The sequence below is a fragment of the Phocoena sinus genome, chromosome 13, assembly GCF_008692025.1.
Source record: "Phocoena sinus isolate mPhoSin1 chromosome 13, mPhoSin1.pri, whole genome shotgun sequence".
In the NCBI taxonomy this organism is placed as follows: Eukaryota; Metazoa; Chordata; class Mammalia; order Artiodactyla; family Phocoenidae; genus Phocoena; species Phocoena sinus.
Window position 1 is genome coordinate 83,267,841 of NC_045775.1, and position 27,347 is coordinate 83,295,187.

General features: G+C 36.5%; 1 protein-coding gene across 5 annotated transcripts in view; it reads left to right on the forward strand.

The window, feature by feature from the left end:
* EIF5B (eukaryotic translation initiation factor 5B) overlaps positions 1-27,347 on the forward strand; it is a 68,897-nt gene that overhangs the window by 960 nt on the left and 40,590 nt on the right. For 2 of the 5 annotated variants that reach the window (XM_032652153.1, XM_032652154.1), the window contains exons 2-7: positions 14,686-14,720; positions 21,348-21,473; positions 21,575-21,659; positions 22,324-22,999; positions 24,330-24,547; positions 24,953-25,103. In XM_032652153.1, the coding sequence (XP_032508044.1) occupies positions 14,686-14,720; positions 21,348-21,473; positions 21,575-21,659; positions 22,324-22,999; positions 24,330-24,547; positions 24,953-25,103 (1,291 nt within the window). Of the gene's footprint in view, positions 1-615; positions 664-3,400; positions 3,452-14,685; positions 14,721-21,345; positions 21,474-21,543; positions 21,660-22,323; positions 23,000-24,329; positions 24,548-24,952; positions 25,104-27,347 lie in introns of those variants that run through there. The other 3 variants (XM_032652155.1, XM_032652156.1, XM_032652157.1) reach the window with 3 other exon arrangements.

Genomic DNA, 27,347 nt, shown 5'->3' on the forward strand with positions numbered 1-27,347 from the left:
TAAAAGACTTCTGAGGCGAGGGAGCCGTAAGGGTGTATGTAGAGTTGCGTACCCCGAGATTATTGGAACATTTCTGGGTGTCATATTCGGTTGAGTTCTTTACCCCTTTTCATTGAAAGGGTTTTACTTCCTGGGAGTGAACAACATTTGTTACTTTTCACCTTGCTGTACTACTCACCAAACTTAGTCCAAATACTGGGGATAGTAAGAGAAATTCAGAAGACAAAAACAACCTGTGATAGTTCATTTTGACTCAAAACGGATATGTGGTCTTGAAGTTAAAATGAGATTACCAGTTGTGAGTTGGAATCCTGGGTTGTGTCCTCACTGGCCTTCACCTATCTGATGAATGGCGTTAAAAAGACACCAAGGTGAGTCTTGTATTTCAGTTACAGGTCTTTTGGAGGAAGTTAATTGGTTTCAAGAATAGAACTTATTGTTAATCAAAGCAGATAAATAAGAAGAAAGAAGCAGAATTCTGGGGTGATTTAGTGGGAGAGAAATTTCTATGCTTTTGACAGGATGTTTTGGTGCCTAGGATACTTTTTTTCTTCGACCTTATACAAGAAATAGAGATGAGTGTAATAAAGCTTCCTGTACCAGTTACCCAGCTTCGACCATTGTTGTCACATGACTGGCCGTGTTTCATCTCTGCTGGATATGGTAAAGAACTCTCAAAATCCTTTCATGTGTAAATCTTTCAGGTGTATCTGAAAGATAAATACTTGAGGGAAAAAAACAACCACAGGAACACAACATAAGACACAATCACAATGTCATCATTAAGCCTAAGGAATACTAGCAGTGATTTCTTAAATATTATCAATTGTCTAGTCAGTTTTCTGATTTCACTGATTCTAATTAAAATTATGTTTTGTGGGGTTTTTTTTCGTTCTGTGTTTTTTTTTTTTTTTTCTTTCAGTATGCGGGCCTCTCACTGTTGCGGCCTCTCCCGCTGCGGAGCACAGGCTCAGCGGCCATGGCTCATGGGCCCAGCCGCTCCGCGGCACATGGGATCTTCCCAGACCAGGGCACGAACCCGTGTCCCCTGTCTCGGCAGGCAGACTCTTAACCACTGCGCCACCAGGGAAGCCCTCGTTTTGTGTTTTACAATTGGTTTGTTTGGATCAGAATTACAGAAGTTTGTTCTTTAGATTAAAAATTTATGTATATGTTATTTTAGCTACAGTTGTTTTTTTTCAAGCTCTTTCACATTGGAAAAAAGCTATTCAGAGGAGAGATTTATTTTTGTGTGTGTATTTTTAGAGAAAAGTGAAAGTCTTTTGCTAATTCATAAAGGTTTTCCTGGATGACATAAAGTTTAAATTGCAAACACTAGAGCCTGTTAAATGATTGGTTTGATAGTATAGAAGGAATGCTACTGGGTTTTTTTTCCTTTCCGACTAAATCTGCAGTGTTTACTTTTTGTCTCGTATTGAAGGAAAAATGGTGGCAGTGTAATGGAAAAACACACTTTCTCATAAGCCAATATCAAATTTTTTTGTTTGTTTTTTAATGCTTTGTGGACTCCTCCCACCTCTCCTTCCCTTCTGAGCTGTCCTAAGCCAGACATGTTTCTGCTCAGGAAGAACTGGGTGAGAAATGAGCACCTGCTTATTAGCTATCAAGTTAAGGCCTTGAGCCACTTTTCAGTTCTTGGAAAGAACATAAAATACTTGAGTGTTTTAATCCTTATATTGTTATTTAAAATTTTTAGCCACTCAGTGTTTATTTAAATTTAGATTTTACTATCTAATCTGAGTAATTTTATTCGGATTACATATGTTTTATCAGTGACTGACCTTTGTTTAAACATTGAGTTCTAGAATCTTGTTTCAGCTTGTGAAATTCTGAGAATGAGACTTTGATAGGTGTTCAGTTTTCCTGCCTTTTTCAGTTGACTGGGGTAGGATTTAATATTCACAGATCATATAGACAAAATATAAGGCCAATATTTTCATTTCTTCCTATAACCTTCCCAGTAATCAGCTTACATAATGGGACCATATCTTATGGGATCTTGTGTGCTGTAGCAATATCTTACCATTTCCATTTATATAACACAATGAATGTTCTCTTATTGATGTGTGCAGAGAAAAAATGATCCTGATTATCTAGTTTTTCACAATTAGCCTCCAATTCTTCATTCTGATCCTTTTTTTTAATCCCCCAAGTGTGGTAGTTACATTTTTCAGGTTGTAAGGAATGTGGTATGTTACCTTAATAAATGGGATTAATACATCTATACCCCCTCACAAAGGATATAGAGGGAAGGAAGATCATTATTTCACCTATCTCACAGTCAGACATGAAGGTGGGGATGTCATTCAGGAATTAGGAGGTCTTTCAGGATTGAGTATAGGTATCTTCAGCTATGATTCTCTATGCTGGTGGTGAGCTAGTATAGTAGCTCTTTGTTTTTAACTACACATAATGCTCCTATTATTCTTGGCAAAAATTCCTCCTTTTGGGGGAGTTCTGGCTATCTCTGAGACAGCTGCCTACGTTTTAGGTTTTTGCGGTATGCGGGCCTCTCACTGTTGTGGCCTCTCCCGCTGTGGAGCACAGGCTCCGGACACGTAGGTTTAGCGGCCATGGCTCATGGGCCCAGCCACTCCGTGGCATGTGGGATCTTCCCGGACTGGGGCACGAACACGTGTCCCCTGCATCGGCAGGCAGACTCAACCACTGCGCCACCAGGGGATCCCGATGTAGCTACTTTTGATGTTACTTGCCCACTAGTTGTGCTTTACTTAGCCTTCTAAGTTTATTCCAATCTGGCAGTTGATCTATATGTTGGGCAAAGCATTGTTTAACTGAGGAACTGAGTGTCTGCTTAGGTTAGAAAAGCAGTTCTCAAACTTTTTGGTCCTAGGACCCCCTTACACTCCTAAATTACTAAGGAACCCAAAAGGCTTTTGTTTATGTGGGTTAGGTCAATTAGTACTTACCATATTACAAATTAAAACTGAAAAGTTCTTTAAATATATTGATTTAAAAGTAAAAATAACATCACATTAACATAACACTGTTAAATAATCATTTTCAAAAATTTATGAAGAGAGTGGTGGTAAACATTTTGTAAATGTTTACTATCTGACTTAGTAGAAGATAGCTTGATTCTTGTCTGCTTGTGATTCAACCTGTAGCAATATCACAGATCGTGTGGCCTCTGGAAAAACCACTGTACAGTTGTGAGGAAACGAGAATGAAAAAAAGGCTAATAGCCTCATAGTACTATGTTGAAAATAGTTTTGACCTCTTGAATTAGTTTAGACCTTTGAATTGTGTTGGGGGGAACTACTCTGAGAACTGTTTATTTAGGGGTTCCTAAACCAGATTTAGGCATTTGTGAGACATTTCCCAAGCCTTTTGACTTCCATTCATGTTTGTCCAACAGGTGCTTAGAATGTTTGAGAAGCACTCAGAGGACAACTTAAGACATTTGTGGGTATGTTCATGCTCTTGATATTTTACCCACTTATGATTTTTTAATTTTTTTATGTAATAGGTGAGTTTATCAAGGTCTATTAAAAGTCTGTTGGGACTGATTTTAATTGGGAGTCCCGTTAAGTTTTTAGATTATTTGGTACACTTACATCTTTATGGTATTGAATCATTCCCTTCAAGAAATATATTGTCTGTTAAAGCAGTTAAGTGCCAGCTGTTGTTCTAGGTGCTGAAATGTAGTGATGAACAAATTAGTAACATGACATGCTTCTTTATTTGGTTAATTATCAGTAAAACTATTTTCTTCAGTTGAACCTTTAGGATATTTCTTGTTTGGTTTATTCCTAGGTGTCTTATAGTTTTGGTTGCTGTTAATGTAGGAAAACTTTTTTTCAAGATGGTCTGACCAACTTAACTCTCTCTCATTGTTAAAAGTAGCTGTTATTAAAGGATGAAGGCTTAATTGCGATTTGGTTATTAGTTTGTGATAATATATAACAGAGGGGGAGACCAGGGAGAAAAATTAAAGACATTACAGCAGCATTCAAATGTTTTAGTTAGTGACACACAAATGACTCCTTTTTCCCTCCCTTTCTAACTTATGCCTTGTGTCAAATATGTACTGTTAAGAAATTTCAAATCAGGTATTTTGAGCTGTCGAAATAATCACAGTATACTACTTCTCTAGCAGTAATCACAGTATTTACATAATTTTAATAATGAAGACACTTAATGTAGAAGAAATAACTATGCTGTAACCAGTTTGAGAATCTGGAGGAAGGGAAAGGTATAAAGATAAAAGAACTACTTTGTAACACATAGAAGAGGAAACAGATTTAGCATAATAATGTGCTTGAGGCTTAGAGCCTCTCAGCTGTTAAGCCAAACCAGACCTCAGAACCTGCGGTTTGGTTTTGTTTTTTTTTTTAAACTGTGCTGCACTAGCTGATTTAAGAAATCCTGCTACTCCAATATGTAGACTTCCCAAAGGATCTTTACTGGTGAAGCAACTGTTAAAGAGGAACAGTTTAACAAAGGAGGGAGAATAGAAGAATGACAGCCGTTGTCCATAGGTCAGTCAGTGCCAGAATTTCTTTAAAAATTTTTTCTCACTTAACCTTAGTTGAATAACTGCCTGTCTCATAGCCTGTTTGTTTATGAAAACAGTGATGATTTAATGTTTCATTCCTTCCCATTTCAGACATGGTATATAAAATTTCAGGTATATTTTTTCAGAGGAATCCCTACTTTTCACCCAGGTAGCAGTCATTGTTTAGAATCATTGGTTTTCAAATTTCCCTTTGGTGATAGAAAGATACTTTCTATTGAGATTTAAAATAATGTTTGTTTTTTCTGTTTTTGAAACTTCCTTCGTACTGTAAACTTTATATAAACAGTCTCTGAAAATACAGTAAGTACTGTATTAATTAAATTTGTGTCATTAGGTTTCGGATACTGAGCTCTGATGAAACTAATAGATGTGATTGATGCTACTGTAGTAGTTGGAATTTTTTCTAAGTCTAGAATCACATGTTCTAAGAATTCATTGTATGGGTGTGCCACATTTTATTTACCTGTCCATACATCAGTTAATGGATTCAAGGTTGTTCCACTTTTTGGCTGTTACGAATAATACTGCTAAAAAAATCCGTGTATAAGTTTTTGTGTGGACTTGTGTTTTCAATTCTTTGGGGTGTATACCTAGGAGTGAAATTGCTGGGTCGTAGAGTAACTCTATGTTTAACTTTTTTAGGAACTGCCAAGTAGTTTTACTTTTTTTCCAGGAACTGCCAAAGCTGCTGCTCCATTTTATATTCTAACCAACAGTGTGTTAGAGTTTCAGTTTCTCTATATCCTCATCAACACTCGTTATCATCTAACTTTTTGATTATAGCCATTCTAGTAGGTGTGAAGTGGTATCTTATTGTGACTTTTGGTTGGTCTGCACTTCATGATGGCTTAAGATGTTGAGTATCTTTTCATGTGTTTATTGGACATTTGTATGTCTTGTTTGGAGAACTGTCTATTCAGATCCTTTGCCCATTTTAAAATTGAGTTCTTTATTATTGAGGAATAAGTTCTTTATATACTCTAGATACAAATCCTTTATCAGATACGATTTTCAAATATTTTCTCCCATTCTCTGGGCTGTCATTATTTTCTCCCATAGGAGGTTGTTGTTTCACTTTGTTGGTGGTGTCGTTTGTAGAACAAAAGTCTCTAAAAAGCCCGATTTATCTATTTTTTCTTTGGCTGCTTGTGCTTTTGGTGTCAGATCTAAGAAATCACCAAATCTAAGGTCATGAAGATTTACTATTTTTCTTCTAGTTTTACAGTTTTAATTCTTACATTTAGACCTTTGAGCCATTTGGGGTTAATTTTTTTAATATTGTGTGAGGTAGGGGTCCAACTTCATTCTTCACGTGTGGATATTCAATCGTCCCAGCACCATTTAAAAAAAAAAGACTATTACTCCTCTAATTCCTTGATCAAATCAATTGACCGTATATGTAGGATTTTATTTCTGGACTCTCAGTTCTGTTCCATTGATCTGTATGTCTATCCTGATGGCAGTATCACACTGTCTTGATTACTACAGCTTTGGTATTAAGTTTTGAAATTGGGAAGTGTGATTTCTCTTTGTTCTTTTTTGAGATTGTTTTGGCTATTCTGGGTTCCTTGCATTTCCGTACAGATTTTACAATTAGAATCTCTCAATTACTGCAAAAAAAAAGGGGAGGGCAGCTGGGATTTTGATTGAGATTGGATTTCTTCTGTAGATTAATTTTGGGAGTATTGCCAATGTTATGCCTTGAGATCCATGAACATGGAATGTCTTTCCACTTATTTAGGTTTTCAGGTTTTCTTTCAATGATTTTTTGTAGTTCTCAGAGTACAACATTTGCAACTCTTCTGAAAAATTATTCTGAGGCATTTAATTTTTTTTATGCTATCATAAGTGGAATTATTTTTTAATTTCATTTTCAGATTGTTTATTGCTAGTACACAGTTTAAATACAGTTGATTTTTATATATTGATCTGTTCTGCAATCTTATTGAACTCATATATTAGCTTGAATTTTTTTTTGTTGTGTATGTGGATTCCTTAGGATTTTCTATGTACATGGTCCTGCCACTGCAAGTTCAGATAGTTTTCTCCTTCTTTTCCAATCTAAATGGTTTTTATTTCTTTATCTTACCTTAAGCTCTGGCTAGATCCTGCTGTACAGTGTTGTATTGAATGGGGAGAATGGACATTCTTTTCTTGTTTCTGATCATGGGATGGGGGCGAAGCTTTCAGTTTTTTACATTGTGTTAGGTGTGTCCCCCCACCCCCGCCCCCCGCCTCGTGAATGGGTGTTGGATTTTGTTACATTGCTGTCTCTTCATCTGTGAGATGATTATGTGGTTTTTGTGTCTTATACTATTTATATATGGTGGATTACATTAATTAATTTTCATATGTTGAACCAACTTTGCAATCCTGGGATATATCCCAGTTGGTCATGGTGTGCAATCCTTGTTATATGTTCTTGGATTTGGTTTGCTGGTGTTTTGTTGAGGATTTAATTTTTTTTTTAAACTTTTAACCTTTCTATGTACTTGTTTGAGGTCTTTGGATAAACTGCATAAAATTGAATTCTTACTAAATCAATTTGATAACACCTTTAAGAGTTTAAAGTTACTTACACGTTGCTTGTGATTAATGATATATTTGATCTTATTTCAGCCATCCTGGTTTGTTTTTTATTTGTGCCAATTCTGCAATGCTTTGTTTCTATTTTTCCCCCTTCTTATCTTGGGTTAGAGTTTATACATGCTGTTTCTATTTTTTTTTAAGTGGTTTGACTTAAAATTTTACCTTGCATTTACAAAGTCAATATTTAAAGTCCTGTAAAACAGTACAAGGACAGTAGTACTATTGTCTGGTATTTTGTTTTATAATCCCCCACTTCAGGTCAGTGACCTTTTACTTAAGGTTGGATGTTACTTAAAGGCATTACTTGTCAGGAATGAACCTAGGGGGGAAAAAAGACACATACTTACTGGATTATCCATTGTTCTCTTAAGAATTAAAGAGAAGTGATTTTCTCTTTCAGACATGTTAGTAGCTAATAAGTCTTAAAAAATGAAATGTTGGGATTAAAGTTTAAGATTTTAACTTTTTATTATAAAAATTTCAAGCACACAGAAAAGTTGAAGGAATTGTATAATGAACTCTTATATACTCATCACCTAGATTTAATCATTACCAGTATTTTGTCCTCATTTTTGCTTTATGTATTTTATTTTATAGACATCTTGACATTTTCTCTCTAAATGTTTCCTTATGTAACCATAATACCCTTATCCCACCTAGTGCAATTAACACAAATTATCTTACATTTAATATCCAGTTCATATTTCAGATTTCCAACTCCACAATGGCTTTTCAAACCAGGTTGCAGAGGAGGTTCACCCTGCATTTCATTGTGGTGTAGCTCACAATGTTTAAAAGTCACACTTTCATTATAGGGATCTGCTAAAGTTATTCTTTTTTTTTTTTTTTTTTCTGTGTAAGTCTTCTTTTCACATTCTCACTCTGAACTTAGAATTTTCACAACTTGGTTATCTCAGCCGATTGGTAATTAGAATGGAGGGGAGTTATTAGAGAGACTTGTAAGTAGCAGTTGGCATTGTGTTGTTTGGTTTAAGAGCAAAATTCTTTTGCAGGCCTACAAACTTGTCACTCCTGAATGATGACTGAAGTGCTAAATTATATTAGTTTACTCCCATTCAGGTTGGTATGAAACACGTAATCAGTTTTGTGAAATTTTTTTTTTTTTTTTTTTTTTTTGCGGCACGCGGGCCTCTCACCGCTGTGGCCTCTCCCGCTGCGGAGCACAGGCTCTGGACGCGCAGGCTCAGGGGCCATGGCCCACGGGCCCAGCTGCTCCGCGGCATGTGGGATCCTCCTGGACCGGGACACGAACCCGCATCCCCTGCATTGGCAGGCGGACTCCCAACCACTGCGCCACCAGGGAAGCCCTTGTGAAATTTTTTTGAGGTTAAATTCATATAACATAAAAGTAACCATTTTAAATGTACAATTCTGTGAGATTTAGTACATTCATGGTGTTGTTCAGTCTTCTCTGTCTAGTTTCAAAACATTTTCGTCACCCCCAAAGGAGTTCCTATATCCATTAAGCAGTTACTTTCCCTTTCTGTCCTCCTCTGAGCCCTTAGCAACCACTAATATACTGTCTTTTGATTTACCTATTCTGGATATTTCATATAAATGGAATCATACCATGTATAACCTTTTGTGTGTGGATTCTTTCATTTTGCATGTTTTCGAGGTTCATCTATGTGCAGAATATATCAGTACTTCATTTTGTTTTTATGGCTGAATAATATTCCACTGTGTATATATACCACATAATGTTTATCCATTCATCTGATGATGGATGTTTCAGTTGTTTCCACCTTTTGGCTATTGTGAAAAGTGCTGCTATGAACATTTGTGTCTAGATATTTGAGTACCAGTTTTCAGTTCTTTTGAGTACAGTATAGGAGTGGAAGTGGTAGATCATCCTATGTTTAACTTTTTGAGGAACCACCAAACTTTTCTACAGCAGCTGCACCATTTTACAGCACCACCAGAATGTACAAGGGTTCTGATTTCTTCGTATCTTTGCCAACAATTCTGTTCCTTTTTTTTTTTTTTCCCATTAATAGCCATCCTAGCGATTGTGAAGTGGTGTCTCATTGTCATTGTGATTGGCATTTCCCTGGTTACTAATGATGTTGAACATCTTTCTATGTATTCCTTGGTCATTTGTATATCTTTGGACAAATGTCTGTGCAAGTCCTTTACTCATTTTTAAATTAGCTTGTTTCGCTTGAGTTTTAAGAGTTCTTTATATATTCAGGATACTTGATCCTTATAAGGTACATGATTTGTAAATATTTTCTCCCATTATGTGGGTTGTCTTTTCACTGTCTTGACATAGTATCATTTTTACAAAAGTTTTTAAATTTTGATACAATCCAGCTGACCTAATTTTTGTTATTGTTGCTTGTGCTTTGGGTATTGTATCTAAAAATCTACTGTTAAGTCATGCCAGGGTGTGAAGATTCACCTATGTTTTCTTCTTAAGAGTTTTATTGTTTTAGCTCTAACATTTAGGTTATAACCCATTTTGAGTTAATTTTTGTAGATAGTGTGGGGTAGGGGTCCAAAACTTTATTCTTTTACGTGTGGAGATGTAGTCCCAGCACCATTTGTTGAAGAGACTATTTCTTCCCCTATTGATTGGTTTTGGCACCACTGTCAAATCAGTTGGCCATGGATGAATGGATTTATTTCTGGACAGTTTTATTCTTTTGATGTTTATGTTTATCCTTATACCAGTACCACATTGTTTTGGTTACTATAGTGTAAATTTTCTTAAATAAAAAATTTCAAACATATATAGAAGTAGAATAGTTTAATGAACACACCTGTCCATCACCCAGTTTCAGATATTACTGATTCACAGATAACCTTGTTTCATTTGCGTCCTACCCACTCTGTCTTCCCTCTCCCCATTGTATTGAAACAACCCCAGACATTTGTAAATATTTCAGGGGGTTACATAATCAATTATAAGAAAGATTTACATTTTAAATATAAATTTTAAAGAATGGTACGTTTCCATTCATTTGGAAAATTCACATACAAAGGATCCTTGTCTGTGTTAGGTAAATGTAGTTTTCTCTCAGTGGGATTTTTAAACTGGTGTTTGAATTTATTATTTCAGAAAATTCAATTTGGAAGTTTTACTACGATCAAAATATAGTAATTATTATGGTGGTAGATGAGATTTTTATTAAGCCTCAGTGATGAAACTGGTGAGCCTTTCTAATTGTATGAAAATTGTGGTTGCCATTCTAAAATAGGGCTTTTTCTTTAATAGTGCCTGTTAAGAATGTGTTACATTCCCTGCTGGTTGCTAGTTGTAAAAGGTAGGGAGGTGGGAACTTCCCTGATGGCGCAGTCGTTGGGAATCTGCCTGCCGGTGTAGGGGACACGGGTTCAAGCCCTGGTCTGGGAGGATCCCATATGCTGTGGAGCGACTGGGCCCGTGTGCCATAACTACTGAGCCTGTGTGCCATGACTACTGAGGCCTAGAGCTCGTGCTCCACAGCGGGAGAGGCCACTGCAATAAGAAGCCTGCGCACTGCAGTGAGGAGTAGCCCCCCCCACCCCCACCCCGCTCACCATAACTAGAGAAATCCCATATGCAGCAATGAGGGCCCAGTGCAGCCAAAAATAAATAAATTTATTTTTTAAAATGGGAGGTGAATTGAGCACACAAAAAGGAGTTTTCTGTTCTCAAAGGAGCTTACGTTTTAATATAGCAAATAGGCATATGCACAGATAATACAGTGAGGAGATGAAGGGAGAATGTGAAGTTTAGGTTAAGTATGGGAGTGCTACCCTTGAGATTTCAAATTTGCCTCCTAAAGTTATTACATATGTCTTCCAGATCCCTTTGTAATTAAATCTGCCATCAGGAGAGCAAGCCAGATTGGAAGGAATGGGAGTGTGCTGTATGTTTCTGTCTCTTGAGAAGCAAGGGTTGATGATGAAGAGTATCCAAGATCTTCAGTTGCTTAGCTAGTGCCTGCGCACAGGTGCAGCCAGACCATTCTAATGATGATGATGTTCAGCAAGTGAGAAGTACCCTCTCCTGAGAGTGGTTACCTGCATCAAAATTTTATTAATATTTGTTTGGTTATGCCAGGTGTTACAAAAGGAAATTAGGTGGGAAGAATCCTTTAACAGTGATTAAGGACCAGAGTTACTTTTACGGAATACAAAGATTATGAGTTCACTATCTGTGAGTGCCAGAAGTGCTCAGTTTAATCAATTAATTTAGAACATAACTTGTGTCCTTAAGGTGTTAATTGAGAATGTTGACTTAAATTATTAATACTGCTTATATATATATCTTCAGGCCCAAAACTAAGTCTAAACTTACCTCTTAGGCAGTTATGAAACCCTAAATACACTTATATCAAACAGTAACAAATATAAAAATTTTTGAAGTTCAAATTTGCAGTATTGATGTGAATGAGAGTGTTTTGTTGATTCTAAACCAGTGCTTCTCATATTTTAATGTGCATGTGATTCACCTGTGGGTCTTGTTGAAATGGGGATTTTGATGTAGTAAGTCTTGGATGGGACCTAAGATTTTGCATTTCTAACGACGTGATACTAATGCTGCTTATCTTGGAATTATTCTTTTGAGTAGCAGGATCTAAATCATTATTTTATTGTGAAAGTATTGCCTCCTATAATGGACTTCTTTTGAGTTCAGCATGCATATACTAGTAAGAACTCAATTTTTCTAATCTTTTTCAGTATGAACTAATGATTTTCACCTTTGTTTTATAGCACCTTCTCTTGGCTAAAATGTTTAATTTACATATTAAGTCTGCTTCTGCTCTTTTTCGTCAATGTGAAACAACTTAGTGGAGGTTTGTAAACAAAAGCTTTGGTTGATATTCTATGACAGTGAACTGTGATAAAGTGTCTATCCATATGATTCATGGAATGTTCATCTTAAATCTTTATTATCATATTAAAATTAAAACAAATTAAACAGATAAAAGTTACTGGGGAGAATTTTCAGCCTTCTGAAATTACCCACAACCCTGCGTTTCCCCCTCCTAACCCATCTCACGTGCCCCCTTTGAGGGTACTCGTTCTGGTTTGACAAAGCTGCCCTGAACTGATTTTATAGTTAAACACATTGGAATCCATAAAAATGTGTGAACTTAGATTATGTATATTTGGAGGTCTACAAGATGACGCTTATACTTGGTTTTGTATTCTTACCGCTTCAACTATGAGGTATTTAGAAAGTGGAGAATTAGGCTGAATTTTGTGGAAGGTAATAAGATACATTCTGTTTGCTTGCATTGTACAATGCAGTATGGTTTCACATGCCTTTTAAAGACGTCAAGACCCAGTTCATAAGGAAATTTTAAGCTCGGAGGGCTTTTTTTTTTTTTTTTTTTTAAAGACATGATTGGGTACCTCTGAATTTATTAATGGGTTGTGGTGCTTAAGATAGAACTCCATTGAGGGAGTGGGGAGTGAGAACTGTTGGGTTCTGTGGTGCAAATGGTGAGAGCTAGTGAGGAGCAATGACTGCTGGGCTTTTCCCTCTTTCGTCTTGTTTTTCCTGTTTGTATATGTAACTGTTGTCAGGGAGTGCTGGGTAAGAAGAGATGGAGGTTGGAGGAAAAGAGATGCCAAAAGGCATCTTATGGAGAAGGCAGGACTAGATTTCCCTGTTTCCTTTATTGCTACTGGCACTGCTGGGATAGAGTTAGGAGTAAAGAATGGGATTCCTCCTTATGTTTTTCCTCTTGTTTGTTCTTATTGAGCCTGTTTCAGGGGAGGAGCAGAAACCAAAGTAAAGTGCAAAGGGTTGGATATCACCGTGTCTTCCCTCAGTACTTATAGATTGTGAACAATTTTTTTGTTTTTTTTTTTGGTCAAGTTGTGGGTGGGGAGAGAAGAAGGACTGGTGTGGTTTCTACTTCTGTAGGCCCTGGTATCCATTAGGAACAGAAAGAAATATGTGAGTGCTTCAGTTATTATTGTATCATAACAGGTCATCCCAAACTTAGTTCTTTAAAACAACAAAAATCATCGTCTCTCTTGGTTCTGAGGGTTGACTGAGCTCAGATTGGTCTTGCTTGGAGGTCTCCATGTGGTTGCAGGTAAATGATGACTGTGATGGAGTCATCTTAAAGGCTGCCTCACTTGCACATCACTCACTTCTGGTGGTTGATAGTCGCTGTTGGTTGGCGCGTCAGCTGGAACACCTATCCTTGGCCTTTCTATGTGGCCTGGACATCCTCATTAGCTTGGCAGTGAATGTCTCAAGAGCCCGGAAGTACAAGGCCTGGGCTTAGAAACTGTAACATCATTTCTGCCATATTCTGTTGAGTAAACAGTCACACAGTCTCATATTAAAGGGGAGGGGCATAGACCCCCACCTCTCAGTGTCAGAGAAATTTTGAGCCAGGAGGTAAGACCTCCTCAGAGGGTAAAAATAAAGAGACATTGGAGAAGGGGGGTTGGTAGGAGAGAATCCTAGGAAGCTTGGAGATTTTGAATTGTGGAATAATTTGGGAAAGGGTTGGATTTCCTATATTCTTGTAGAACTTAAATCAGACAACTTTTTAGTGGAAAATGTCTGTCATTAATAAATGAAATTTGTCAGTTCGGAGTTGAGAGGAGATTTGCAAACAAGTTAATTTTTCTTTTACTTCTTTACAGTGAACTTTTTTTTTGTTATGTGTATTTAAAAGGCTTTTAGTGTATTGATCTCAAAGTGAAGTGTCTCATTTTTTATTTTTATGTATGATTTTTGATAATTCCAAAAAGCCAAGCATGAAAGTTGATCACATGCCTTTTACATACAATTAATAAAGAAATACCATGTTTTTAAAAGATTCCTTCACAGTAATGTCATTTTAGTTACATATTACATGTGTTAATAGAAATTAAGGTGTTATAAAAATATTATATGTTGATTCTTATTTTCCTAACTTATAAAAATGGGTAAAATGACTTATATTAGGTATATGTAATTTTAACCTTAACTGTTTTCAGTAAACTGATAAATCCATTCTGTAACTTCTCATCCGTTTTTATAGTATCCCTAGAAATTTAAATTCTCTTCTTTGAGGTGTAATTGACATAAAATACACAAAGTTAAAGTGTGGAGTTAATAAACTTTGATAAATTATACAGTTGTGCTTCTTTCACCACAATCATGATACTGAATATTTCCATTAACCCAAAAAGTTCCCTCATGACCCTTTGTAGACAGTCCTTTCTGGCCAAAAATCCCTGTAGCTTTTGTGTTTTGTGTGTGGGGGGGTCACTGTAGTTTTCACTTTTCTAAAAATTCCTATAACTAGAATCATAGAGAAGGTAGCCTTTATTGGCTGGCTGGGTGTCACGTAAAATAATCTCTTTTGAGATTCATCCATGTTGGTGTGTGTAACATTCTTTACTTTTATCATTGAGTAGTATCCTTTTGTGTGGGTAGATGACAATTTGTTTATGAATTATCTGGTAGTTGGATATTTAGGTTTTTTTTCCCAGCTTCTTGTGATTATGAATAAAGCTGCTGTGAACATTTGAGTACAAGTCTTTGTGTGGACATATGTTTTCGTTTCTCTTAGGTAAATACCTGGGAGTGGGATTGCTGGGTCATATGGTAAGTGTGTATGTTTAACTTGAAGAAACTGCCAAACTGTCTTTTCCAAAGTGGCTGTGCCAGTTTTGCATTCCCTCTTGAGGTGTGTTCCAGTTGCTCCACATCCTCTCTCAACACTTAATATTATCAGCCCTTCATTTTAGTCATTCTGGTGGCTGTGTAGTGGCATCTCATTGTGATTTTGTTTACATTTCCTTATTAGCTAGTGTTACTGACCATCTTGTCATGTGTTTATTTCCCATCATTGTATCTCATTTGGTTAAGTGTTGAAATCATTTGCCCATTTAAAAATTGTGTTCTTTAATGTTGGGTCATAGGAATTTTTTTATATATTATAGACAAATCTTTCATCAGATATATGTATTGCAAAAATTTTTTTTCTCAGTTTGAGGTTTGTCTTCTCCTTTAAACAGTGTTCAGTTTTGTTAATTAACCTTTTAAGATTATTATAGATTCACACGCAGTTGTAAGAATTAATACAGAGGGATTCCTGTGTCTTTTATTCGGTTTCCTCTAATGATAACATCTTGTAAAACTGTACAGTATCACAACTTGGATATTGACACCGATATAGTTCACTGATCATATTCAGATTTTCCCAGTTTCACTTGCACTAGCACATGTGTATGTTTGTGTTTAGTGTTATACAGTATTATCACATGTGCAGATTTGTATATTCACTACCACAGTCAAAATACAGACCATCATTGCAAGGATCTCTCGTGTTGTTCATTTGTAACCATAATCATCTCCTTTCTGTGCACCTCCTCTCACTAAACCCTAGTAACCATGAATCTTTTCTGTACTTATGTGAATTTTTGAAAATAAAAAATTTTATAAGTGGAATCATATATGTATATAACCTCTGGGAATTGGCTTCTTTCCAGTCAGTCTGATTTTCTTGCGATCCGTCCAAGTTGTTGCATGTATCAATAGTTCATTACATTTTATTGCTGAATAGTATTCCATGGAATGGGGATGAACCACAGTTTATTTAACCATTTACCCATTGTGAAGGACATGTGGGTTGTTTCCAGTTTTTGGCTGTTGCAAATGAAGCTGCTACAAGCATTTGTCTACAAGTTTCTGCATGAGATAAATTTTTTGTTACCGTGGGATAAATGTGCATGAGTGCAATTGCTGGGTCATATGGTAAAAGTACCTTTTTAGTTTTCCAGGAAAATGATAGACTGTTTTCCAGAGTGGCTGTACCAGCTTACATTTTCACTAGCAATGTGTGCGTGATCCAGGTCCTCTTCATCTTCAGCAAACACTGGTTATTATCACTGTTGTTTGGGGAGAGGACATTCTGATGGTGTAGTGATATCCCATTGTGATTTTAATTTGCATTTTCCAAATGCTTATTGATGTGGAACATCCTTTATTTGCCATCTGTAAATACTCTTTAGTGAAATGTCTTTTCATGCCTTTTGTCCATTTTCTAATTGGATTGTTTGGGTTTTTACTGATGTGTTTTGAGAGTTCTTTACATAGTCTAGATACTAGTTTTTTTTTTCAGATATGTAGTTTGCAGATATTTTCTTCCACTTTGTGGCTTGTTTTTTTTAATTCCCTTCATATGGTCTTTTGCACAGCAAATATTCTAAATTTTGATGAAGTCTAGTTTTTTTGGGGGGGTGGGTTGTACTTTTGATTTCAAATCATAACTCCTTGCTTAGTGCAAAGAACTAATAAGTGGGTTCAGCAAGGTTGCAGTATACCAGATCAACATAAAAAATTCAGTCACATTTTGTATATTAGAAATGAGTATGTAGAAACAGAAATTAAAAATACCACTTCAGATTACTTTAAAAATTAAATACAAATTTTGTGAAAATCGCAAAACACTGATGAAAGAAATCAAAGAAGATCTAAATAAATGGAGAAATACGGTGTTCATGAATTGGAAAACTCAACATAATAAAGATGTTGGTTTTCTTTAAATTCACATACAGTTAATGCAGTTACTATTAAAATTACAGCAAGACGGACTTCCCTGGTTGCGCAGTGGTTAAGAATCCATCTGCCAATGCAGGGGACATGGGTTTGAGCCCTGGTCCGAGAAGTTCCCACATGCTGCGGAGCAGCTAAGCCTGTGTGCCACAGCTGCTGAGCCCGCGTGCCGCAACTACTGAAGCCCACACACCTAGAGCCCGTGCTCTGCAGCAAGAGAAGCCACGGTAATGAGAAGCCCATGGACCACAACGAATAGTAGCCCCCACTCACCACAACTAGAGAAAGGCCGTGCACAGCAACAAAGACCCAACACAGCCAAAAATTAAAAAAAAATAATAAAATTAAATAAAAATTACAGCAAGATTCTTTTTGTAAATTCACACAAGAATATTCCAAAATTTATTTGAAAAGTTTGAAGGAATTAATAATAAAACAATTCTGATAAGAATAAAAGCAATCACTCTGATTTCAAGACTTTTTGTATAGCTACCTTAATCATGACAGTTTATTAGTGTCAGAGGGAAAGACGTAAATCAACAGAGCAGAATAGAGGACTTAGAAATAGCCCCATACAAGTATAGCCAAGTGGATTTTGACAAAGGTGCAAAAGCAATTTTATGTATATAGGATGGATAGTTGAAATGTTGCTGGAGCAGTTGGATAACCATAGGCAAAAGATCAAAATACAAAACATTAAAATACCCAACTTTTGGAATATAACATAGTTAAAAATCTTCAGGACCTATGAGTTGGTGCAAAGTTCTTTTTCATGACACCAAAAGCATAAAGAAAAAACTTGATAAATGGTACCTCATGAAAATTCAAAATTTTTGCTCTGGTTAAAAAACCCTGTTAAGTGGATGAAAAGCTACAAATTGGAAGAAAGTATATGTAAACCACATATCTGACTGATGACTCATAAAGGGCATATAAAGAGTTCTCAAAACTCAACATTAAAAGAAAATCCAATTAGAAAAGGGTAAAAGATATGAAGACACATTTCACGGAATGTATATGTATGGCAAAGTACACGAAGAAACGTTTAACTTCACTAGCCTTTAAGGAAATGCAAAGGAAGACCTTGATATCACCACACATCTATTAGAACAGCTTAAAGGAAAAGTAGCCATAATGCTAAATACTGGCTGGATGTGGAAAAATACTAAATACTGGATGTGGAAAAAATACACATGTCCATTCATTGTTGTTGTGAATATTAAATGGTAAAGCCACTTTAGAAAGTAGTTTGGCTGTTTCTTAAAAAAACTACATATGCAATATTTTTAATAGCTTCATTAAAAAAAATTAATTTTTATTTTTGGCTGCATTGGGTCTTTGTTGCTGTGCATGGGCTTTCTCTAGTTGCGGCAAGCAGGGGCTACTGTTGGTTGCGGTGCATCGGCTTCTCACTGCGGTGGCTTCTCTTGCTGCAGAGCACGGGCTCTAGGCGTGTGGGCTTCAGTAGTTGTGATGTGCGGGCTCTAGAGCACAGGCTCAGTAGTTGTGGCGCACGGGCTTAGTTGCTCCGTGGCATGTGGGATCTTTTCGGAGCAGGGATCAAACCCATGTCCCCTGCATTGGCAGGCAGATTTTTAACAACTGCGCCACCAGGGAAGTCCCAATAGCTTCACTGTTCAAAGGCCATTAAGTTATAACATTTTTTCTGTCCTGATGATGGAGGAATGTGGCCTGTGAAAACACTGAGTTGAATACCATAGAAAATTGCCTTTTATTTCTGGAAGTCTGCAGTAAGTTTAGAATAAAGGATTGGGGCTGGAAGGGCAAATATTAGTAAGAATACTGTAGCTTTGATAAAGGAAAAATGATCTCCATAAAGATGTACCTACATAAAAATACTCTTACACATTCCTTAAAGGTTTTAAAGCTTTCATTATCAGCATGACTGGATTGTAGATTTGACTCTTGGTTCATTGAAATCTTTAAGCTGTAGTATGTAATGGGTAGGTAGGAAAGTAGGGCTGAAATGTAGGTAGAGTATAAAAGTCTCAAGTTAAATAGCTGATGTTATGTGTCACTTTCATGAACTTTTGTAATATGGTTGACATTTTAGGACATTCTCTTGAATCAGGGGTAGGAAGTTCAGTACACATTGAAAGAACACTTTAGAAACCATGGTAGGTAAGACTGTTAAGCATGTTGTTATATCATTGATATATTTTGTAGCTGTGTCAAAAAATTTTCAGAAACTTGATTACTGTATTTCCCATTTTCTAGGAAGTCAGTACAATCTTGGTGTCAGATTTGGGCTTGAGTTCCTGGTATGTAACTTTCTAGCTGGATGCCTTTTATAAAGTATCATCATCTTTAAGCTTAATTTAATAGAGTTGTTTTGAGGATTAAATGACATATAGTATGTCTAGTAATTGGTCAGCACAATTCCTGATAAAGAGTAAGCACTCAGAAGCTGTTAGTTTCTATTACTAGCCAGAAGAGCTTTTCAAACTCAGCAGCATACAGATGTAGTCCAATGTTTTGTTATTCTGGAGATGTTTGTTAATGAATACTGTGGCAGTATAGCAAATCACAAACTATTGTTATGAGGTGAATAGAGTCAGATGAGGACTGGCAAGTTTTTGGAGGTGAGGTGCCAAGCATCTATCATTAACTACCTTCCCTTGTCACCCTGTCTTGGAATCTGCTGTAGTGTGGAATATTGGCAGAGCTGCCTTTGGAGATGGTACTGGTTGATCTCATGCTGCTGGGCCGGATGGTTGATGCTGGGCCAGACTAAGGTTTCTGTTACCTGATGAGACCTGAGAATTATCCTTGATTCTTCCCTCCCCCTTTCTATATACAACCAGTTGGTCATTTGTGTTGCTGATTGATCTCCTTAGTATTTATCTGACTCATATATCTTCATCTTGCCTGCCACTGCTGCAAGTCAGATGTGTGTTTGTCATCCCAATTAGCTAGAAAAGCTTCCTACTTTTTCTGCTGCTTGACTAGTTGGGATTCTGCCCTATCATTTATACCAGAGGTAGCTTTCTGAAATGCAAATTTGATTATGCCAGCAGGGTTACTATCTTTGACTTCGGAATCAGAACTTCCTGGGTTCAAATCCCATCTCTGCCTTGTGTGATCCTGGACAAGTTCTCTGTGCCTCAGTTTCTTCATTTATAAAAAAAGAAAAACCATTCAAATCTGACCTGGAAAGATTGCTAAAAATACGCTGCCTAGCTCCGACCCCCAGTTTCTGGTTCCCTAGATTTTGAGTGGGCTCAAGAAATCAGTAACCTACAAAAAGCTTCTCAGTTGATTCAGATACCTTTTAATGAGTCCTCCTGAGGCACCATACATGTTATTACCTTTAGGTTTTTGTGCTCATTGTGTCTGATATATGCGCTCTCTTTGCCTGGTTAACTCCTTTTTCTCCTTCAGTAACTTGGGTCTAGGTTTCTCCTCTGCTAGGAAGTGTCTGACTTTCTCATTCTGGATTTGGTGCTTTGGGAAGTCACCACCAGTACAGTGGTTCAGTGTTCTGTGATCCCTCTCAAATACACCGTCTAAAATGTAGGACAAAAGGGAACACATTTCAATTCTGGTCACCTATAAAAGCATAAAATTCCTTTAATTCATGGCATTTAGCATTTTGCAATTCCTGGTTTTTTACTCGTTTGCCCTCTCTCTCTCTCTGTGTCTCTTCTGTGAAGCTCCTTGAGGATAAATTCTATGTCCTCCGTGTCTTGTTACATAATCTTTATGTTTATCATATTAGGAATTATCTTTATTGAAGTGAAGCATCTTCACAACAAGGCATCCACCAGTGGAGGCCCTGTTGCGTGAGGTCTTTGTTTTCTGATTGTATCATTTATTTGAATTCATACACCTTTTCTACTTGTACATCTCAGACTGACCTCCTTTGTTTTCTGTAGGTTTTAACTGGAACTTAGTTTGGTTTATTACTCCAAGTAATATTGGTAGATGGAGGACATTGTGGGATGGAACCAGAAATGAAACCAGGAATGTAAAAGATTGTGACCAGGTTTGGTTCTGGATTTTGGGTTATTTTATTTACTGAATCATTCCTAATTTATTTAGATTTGGATGTGTGGTGATGTTTTGCTGAAAGCATTCAAACTTTGTGGATCTTGTTTTCCCTTTGGTAAAATGAGATAATAGACTAGATGAAAGTCCCTTTCAGCTCTAAAATTTTTGCTATTCCAAGTAAAAATGCAAAGGTTTCCAAAGATTTAGGTGTTATTGATAATCAAATAATAAGAATCTTTCTCTTTTAACTTCTCTTCATTTTATAAATAATTCCATTCAGACACTCAACAAAAAAAACTTTGGTATCAACAAAAGTGAATTTCCTTTTCTTTTCCTTTCTTTCTTCTTTTTCTTTTTTAGGGTTACTTGAATACAAGCATGAATTTCCTTTTCTTGATTACCTAGATTTTCTTCCTGGAGCTGTTCATTATAACTCTTTCTGGGTTTGAGTGTAACTCAAACTTTATTGAAGCAGATACAGAGAGGCTTATGAGTAGTTATAAACTCAAGCGTTGTCATGAAAGAACTTGGCCAAGTGATTTTTCTCAGTGGGCTGCTAATGCATGAAAAAGGCTAAAGTGAAAAAAAAAATTCTCTGTAAGTGAATGTGACAGATTATTTTGCTCTGGAGTAACATTTAGGTCTTCTGTGTTTTCATTTAAGTGCCAAGGATGACATTGATCTCGATGCCTTGGCTGCAGAAATAGAAGGAGCTGGTGCTGCTAAGGAACAGGAACCTCAAAAGGCAAAGGGGAAAAAGAAAAAGGAGAAAAAAAAGCAAGATTTTGAGTAAGTATATTTTAAATATATTTGATTTTTATTAGCTTTGGTACTAGATTTACTTATTAAACTAATTCAGTACCTCAAAATATATTTTAATCCATTTCTAGTGAAGATGATATCCTGAAAGAACTGGAAGAATTGTCTTGGGAAGCTCAAGGCATCAAAGCTGACAGAGAAACTGCTACAGCAAAGGTGAAATACAGATTGTTGATACCTGTTTATGCTTCTTTGTAGCTCCAGTTTTAGGGACTGCTTTTGGAAACCTTTGAGCAACATATATATGTTAGTTAAAAGTTTCCATAAAATTTGATGCCAAAGGGGGAAAACAGTTTTTAGGGAATCAATAATGCATTTTAAAACCTTTCACAAATATAAAGATGCTTTATTTGGGAATCTAAAGGTATTTTGTGATATGTTATCTGTTTATAAAATTGGTACGTTTGGAAATATAACATTTCCCAACTCTACCCGCAGTTTTCTATATTATTGATACTTCTTTCCATCCTTTGAAATTGGATAAGCCTCAGAGTAATGAGAGAGGGATGGATATTTTTTCTTTCAATTTTCCCCTTAGGCTTTTTATGCCATTTGAAGAAGGTAGTAAATGTGGACTGGTGATTAGTGTTTGCTTCAGAGCACCTGGATTCTGAAATTTACAGTGATTATGAGATGTACCTGAGGCCTAGGCTAGCTTCTGGTACTTGCTTGAGTTTTATATTCTTGTAAAAACATTATTTTAAAATTATCTCGATAATTTTTCCATGTGTACTTAACGAAGTACATGACTTTGAGGAGTTTCAATTAAAAAAAATAAAGTATAACTCTGTTAATATTTCTAACAATGGAAATTTTTTAGCCAACAGAAAATAATGAAGATGAATCCACCTCAAAACAAGATAAAAAAAAGAAAGGACAGAAAGGCAAAAAACAAAGTTTTGAAGATAATGATAGTGAAGAATTGGAAGATAAAGATTCAAAATCAAAAAAGACTGCAAAACCCAAAATGGAAATGTACTCTGGGAGTGATGACGATGATGATTTTAGTAAACTCTCCAAAAAAGCTAAAGGGAAAGCTCAGAAATCGAACAAGAAGCAGGATGGGTCAGAAGAGGATGAGGATAGCAGTAAAAGAGTTAAAGATTGTATGAGAGTACATTCTTCTGGTGAAAGTGGTGATGAATCAGATGAAGTTTTGCAGTCCAGGAAAGGACAGAAAAAGAATCAGAAAAATAAGCCAGGTCCTAATGTAGAGAGTGGGAATGAAGATGACGACTCCTCCTTCAAAATTAAGACAATGGCTCAAAAGAAGGCAGAAAAGAAAGAGCGTGAGAGAAAAAAGCGGGATGAAGAAAAGGCAAAACTGCGGAAGCTGAAAGAAAAAGAAGAGCTAGAATCTGGTAAAAAGGATCAGAGTAAACCAAAAGAATCTCAAAGGAAATCTGAAGAGGAAGCTGTAAAATCCAAAGTGACTCTTGATTCTGGAGCACCTCCTGCCTCTGAAGAGAAAGGAGAGGCTCCCACAGCTGCAGAAGGTTGGTAATAATATCGAGGAAAGGGCAAAAGTCTTGGATTCATAATCAGCCTAAGTTTTGATTATTATGCCCCAAAGTCATTTTGTTGTTTGTCCTTGCTTATAAAGGTACTAAATTGTAAGAAACTTAAAATTAGGTCTAAGTACTCTTTTAATTGATTTTCATTGTTAAACATTTATGTATGTAGTATAAATACCTTTCAAATGATTTGTGCACAAACTAGGATTTTTACGGAATTTCACCGTGGAAAACAATTTTTTGCTGCTGCTGAAGGCTGGAAGTTGCCTAATGAAAACTTTACTCTTCCTTTTGATACCTCCGTGTGAGATAATATCTGAATTCTTTCCTGTTTTTAAAAACCTAATTTGGTCTATGAAATGGAAAAGTAACATGCTGAAATTAGTTAACATCTTTTAAGCAATACTGAGGCACGTTTTTGTACCAGAACCAATTAGCAAAAAAGAAGCTTTCTAGTTAAATTTCCCCCTTATTCAGAATGGAAACAAAGATCAGATGACTTATATAATTTTTCTTTAGACTAGAAAACTTTTAATGGGAAAATTGACATAACTTTTTTTTTTTTTTTTTTTTTTTTTTGCGGTACGCGGGCCTCTCACTGTTGTGGCCTCTCCCGTTGCGGAGCAACAGGCTCCGGACGCGCAGGCTCAGTGGCCATGGCTCACGGGCCCAGCCGCTCCGCGACATGTGGGATCCTCCCACACCGGGGCACGAACCCGTGTCCCCTGCATCGGCAGGCGGACTCTCAACCACTGCGCCACCAGGGAAGCCCGACATAACTTTTTAACCACTCAAATTTTTACTGTCTGGACATGTTTGAGGAGAACCATCAAGAAAGTAGCTTCATAATCTTTAATTCTTTAGCATAATGCTATAGAGGTCTTGGAATGTATTTATATTTTTGTATTTTATTCTTCTAATGTCTATCCCCTTAAGGTAGGCATCATTCTTATCATCCCCATCTTACAGAAGCAAAACTAGCTACAGAATTTATGAATTCAGACACCATGGATTTAGAAGATATGTTAGGTACTGTATATCTTCTCCCTGATGACTGGATCCTCCCATCTTCTTGAATCCCTCAGGACAACTCAGAGTAGCACCAGCGTTGTAGGCTTCTAAGGAGGCCAACTGGGTTGTTTGGAGCTCTTCTGGTTACTCAGGTGCTCAGGAGGCCTTGATATCCAAAGCCCTTAGCCTGCTGCTGGCATCAGCCCTGGCCCATTATGGTTCCTGCACTCTGGGGTTTGCTTACCATTGCCGTAGGAAACAACTTTTAAAAATATTCTTTGCCTCTCTTCTTTTTTGGTAGATGACAATGAAGGAGACAAAAAGAAAAAAGATAAGAAGAAAAAGAAAGGAGAAAAGGAAGAAAAAGATAAAGAGAAGAAAAAAGGACCTAGCAAAGCCACAGTTAAGGCTATGCAGGAAGCTCTGGCTAAGCTTAAAGAAGAAGAGGAAAGACAGAAGAGAGAAGAGGAAGAACGGATAAAACGCCTTGAAGAATTGGAAGCCAAGCGTAAAGAAGAGGTATGTCATTGTGAAGCTGCTGACTTTGACTTGTTTTACTTAAATCCGCTTCTTGTAAAATATCTCTAGCTTTCTAATTCTAAAAATTTCTTAGTTGCATGGTATTTCAGTTACATTATTGTTCAGATGTAAATAATAAGATGAAGGGGTAGAGAAAATCCTACCTTATTTCCTCAGGTACAGACAGGAGTTGCTTGTGCATCATTGCCAACACATAGTCGACTCTCATGTGATACTAATTAATACTCATTATGTACAACATTTAAAGTACTTTCATTTGGAAGCTCCTAACATAATACTTTGCATGTATCTCAAGAGCTTTGTTAGAAATTTGGGTTGTTTATGTTTAAATTTTGTAATTCATTAAGCTAATACAATTTTTGTCTGATGCATATTCTTTTATAGGAAAGATTGGAACAAGAAAAAAGAGAAAGGAAAAAGCAAAAAGAAAAGGAAAGAAAAGAACGCTTGAAAAAAGAAGGGAAACTTTTAACTAAATCCCAGAGAGAAGCCAGAGCCAGAGCCGAAGCTACCCTTAAACTTCTACAAGCTCAGGGTAGGTGGTGTTCTTAATTAACTGAATGCTCTAGAAACTTCTCTCATGCAGTTATATCTCTATAATGGTCAAAAGGAGAATTGAATTGAATCAGAAGGAGAATTCTATGAAAATGCTGTGAAAAAGTCCAATAATAATGTAAGGAATAGGTGAGATAATTTCATTATTTAGGGAGATGACATCTATACTGTGATAAAAATTTGTGTGTAAATGATAGTATGTCTGTAAATGAAAATACAAAATAGTAAAATGAGTCCCCGTATAGACATCACTCAGTTTCAACAGTTATCACCATTTACCATTCTTGTTTTGTCCCCCCTCCACCCACTTTTTTCCCCTGGAGTATTTGAAAGTGAATTCCAGATGCCATTATGATTTTACTCACATTTTACTTTAGTGTGTATATCTAACAGATAAGGACATTTTACTTTTTAATATAAGTGTAGTATGTATTATTATATTAAACAAAGTTCCTTGATATCTAGATGTTGTCCATGTCTAGTTTTTTCCACTTATCTCCAAAATGTCTTTTATAATTGATTTGTTCAAATCAGGATCCAGATTAAATTCATGTGTTGTATTTGGTTGATAATGTCTGTCTCTCATTGATATCAGTACCACCCCTATTTTTGGCATGGATTTATTTGTTGAAGATACTGGATGTTTTCCTAGAATTTCTCCTATCCTGGATTTGTCTGTTTGCATTCTCCTGGTGTTGGCTAACTTATTTCTCTATACCTTGTAATTTTTTAGATCTAGCAGTTTGGCTACTTCTTAATGGTGCTTTACCACCTAAAGTGCCTCATGTAAGGAGGCACGTGATCTGCTTGCCTTCTGGTGATGTCAAGATTGATCAGTGAGTTTAGCTATTGGCAGCCTTGTCCATTAGAAGAGTTCTTCATTGACTTTTCATCTAATAATTTTAATTCCAATTGGTGATCATTGCCTATATCCAGTACTTCGTTAGGAATTGCAGAATTGTGATAGTCTGTCATTCTTTCTGCATTTATTAGCTAGAATCTTTCTCTAAAGAAAAGCTTTCCCTGAAATACAGTTCATGCAGGAAAACCAGGGAATATGCTTAATTCTTTCCCTTTCTTTACTAATTTGCAAAATAATAAATTGATGTCCCCTTAACCTCCAAAGGTGACCAGTGGAGGTTTAGTATTAAATTTAGAATTTAATTTTGCTTTGGATGTATATCATTTTATCTTAATGGAGTTTTATATAATTGATATGTTTTCATCTCCTAAAGTCATTTATGGTTTTGTTTTGTTTTGGTTTGGTTTTTTTTGCGGTACGCGGGCCTCTCACTGCCGCGGTGTCTCCCGCCGCAGAGCACAGGCTCTGGACACGCAGGCCCAGCGGCCATAGTTCACGGGCCCAGCCGCTCCGTGGCATGCGGGATCCTCCCAGACCGGGTAATGAACCCACGTCCCCTGCTTTGGCAGGCGGACTCCCAACCACTGCGCCACCGGGGAAGCCCCATTTATGCTTTTGATACTCAAATTATACCATCTTTGGCTAGCAGGAAGTCATTCAGGTTGGTCCCTGTGACTTTTTCACTTGACTACTGTATTCTTGGACCTCTTCCTTGCTTTCTAACACCACGAGATATCCCAGGCTCATCTTGCACATTTTCTCCTCTAGACCTTGAAATCAACTGTTTACCCAGGGAACCTTGGTTCCTTTTAGTTTAGAGACCATAATCTGAGCATTTAATCAGTTATGTTTTTGACAGGTAAGATGATTTAAAATAGTGTCTTTGCTCCTTTGAGAAGAATATTTTGGGACCTCTCTTAATGTCCTGTCCTTACGTTCCACAGATTTTTATATTATAGTAATTTTGGTGCTTATGCTATAATTAAAGTAAGAGCTACCATGTATTATGTATTTAGTATATACCTGATGTTACCTTTGACATTATTTCCTCATAAATATCTTCATTCCCATCATATAGATGAAAAAATGGAGACTCAGAAAACTTTAACAGCTTGTCCAAGGACCTAGAACTGAGATTTAATTGATCTGTGTGACCAGCTCTTTGTTATGCATTATATGGTCAGCTGGGAGCAGTAAATGTAGAGAAACACAGTACTTAGATTTCAGAAAGTCTTATTCTCAGTTGGGGATATAGCTTTTTAAAAAACAAAAGTAAAGAACAAATTTGAGTACAACTAGCACCCAAATATCAGATTTGACTTGTGGCTATCTGACAGGCTAGAAGCACTCATGGAGAAATTG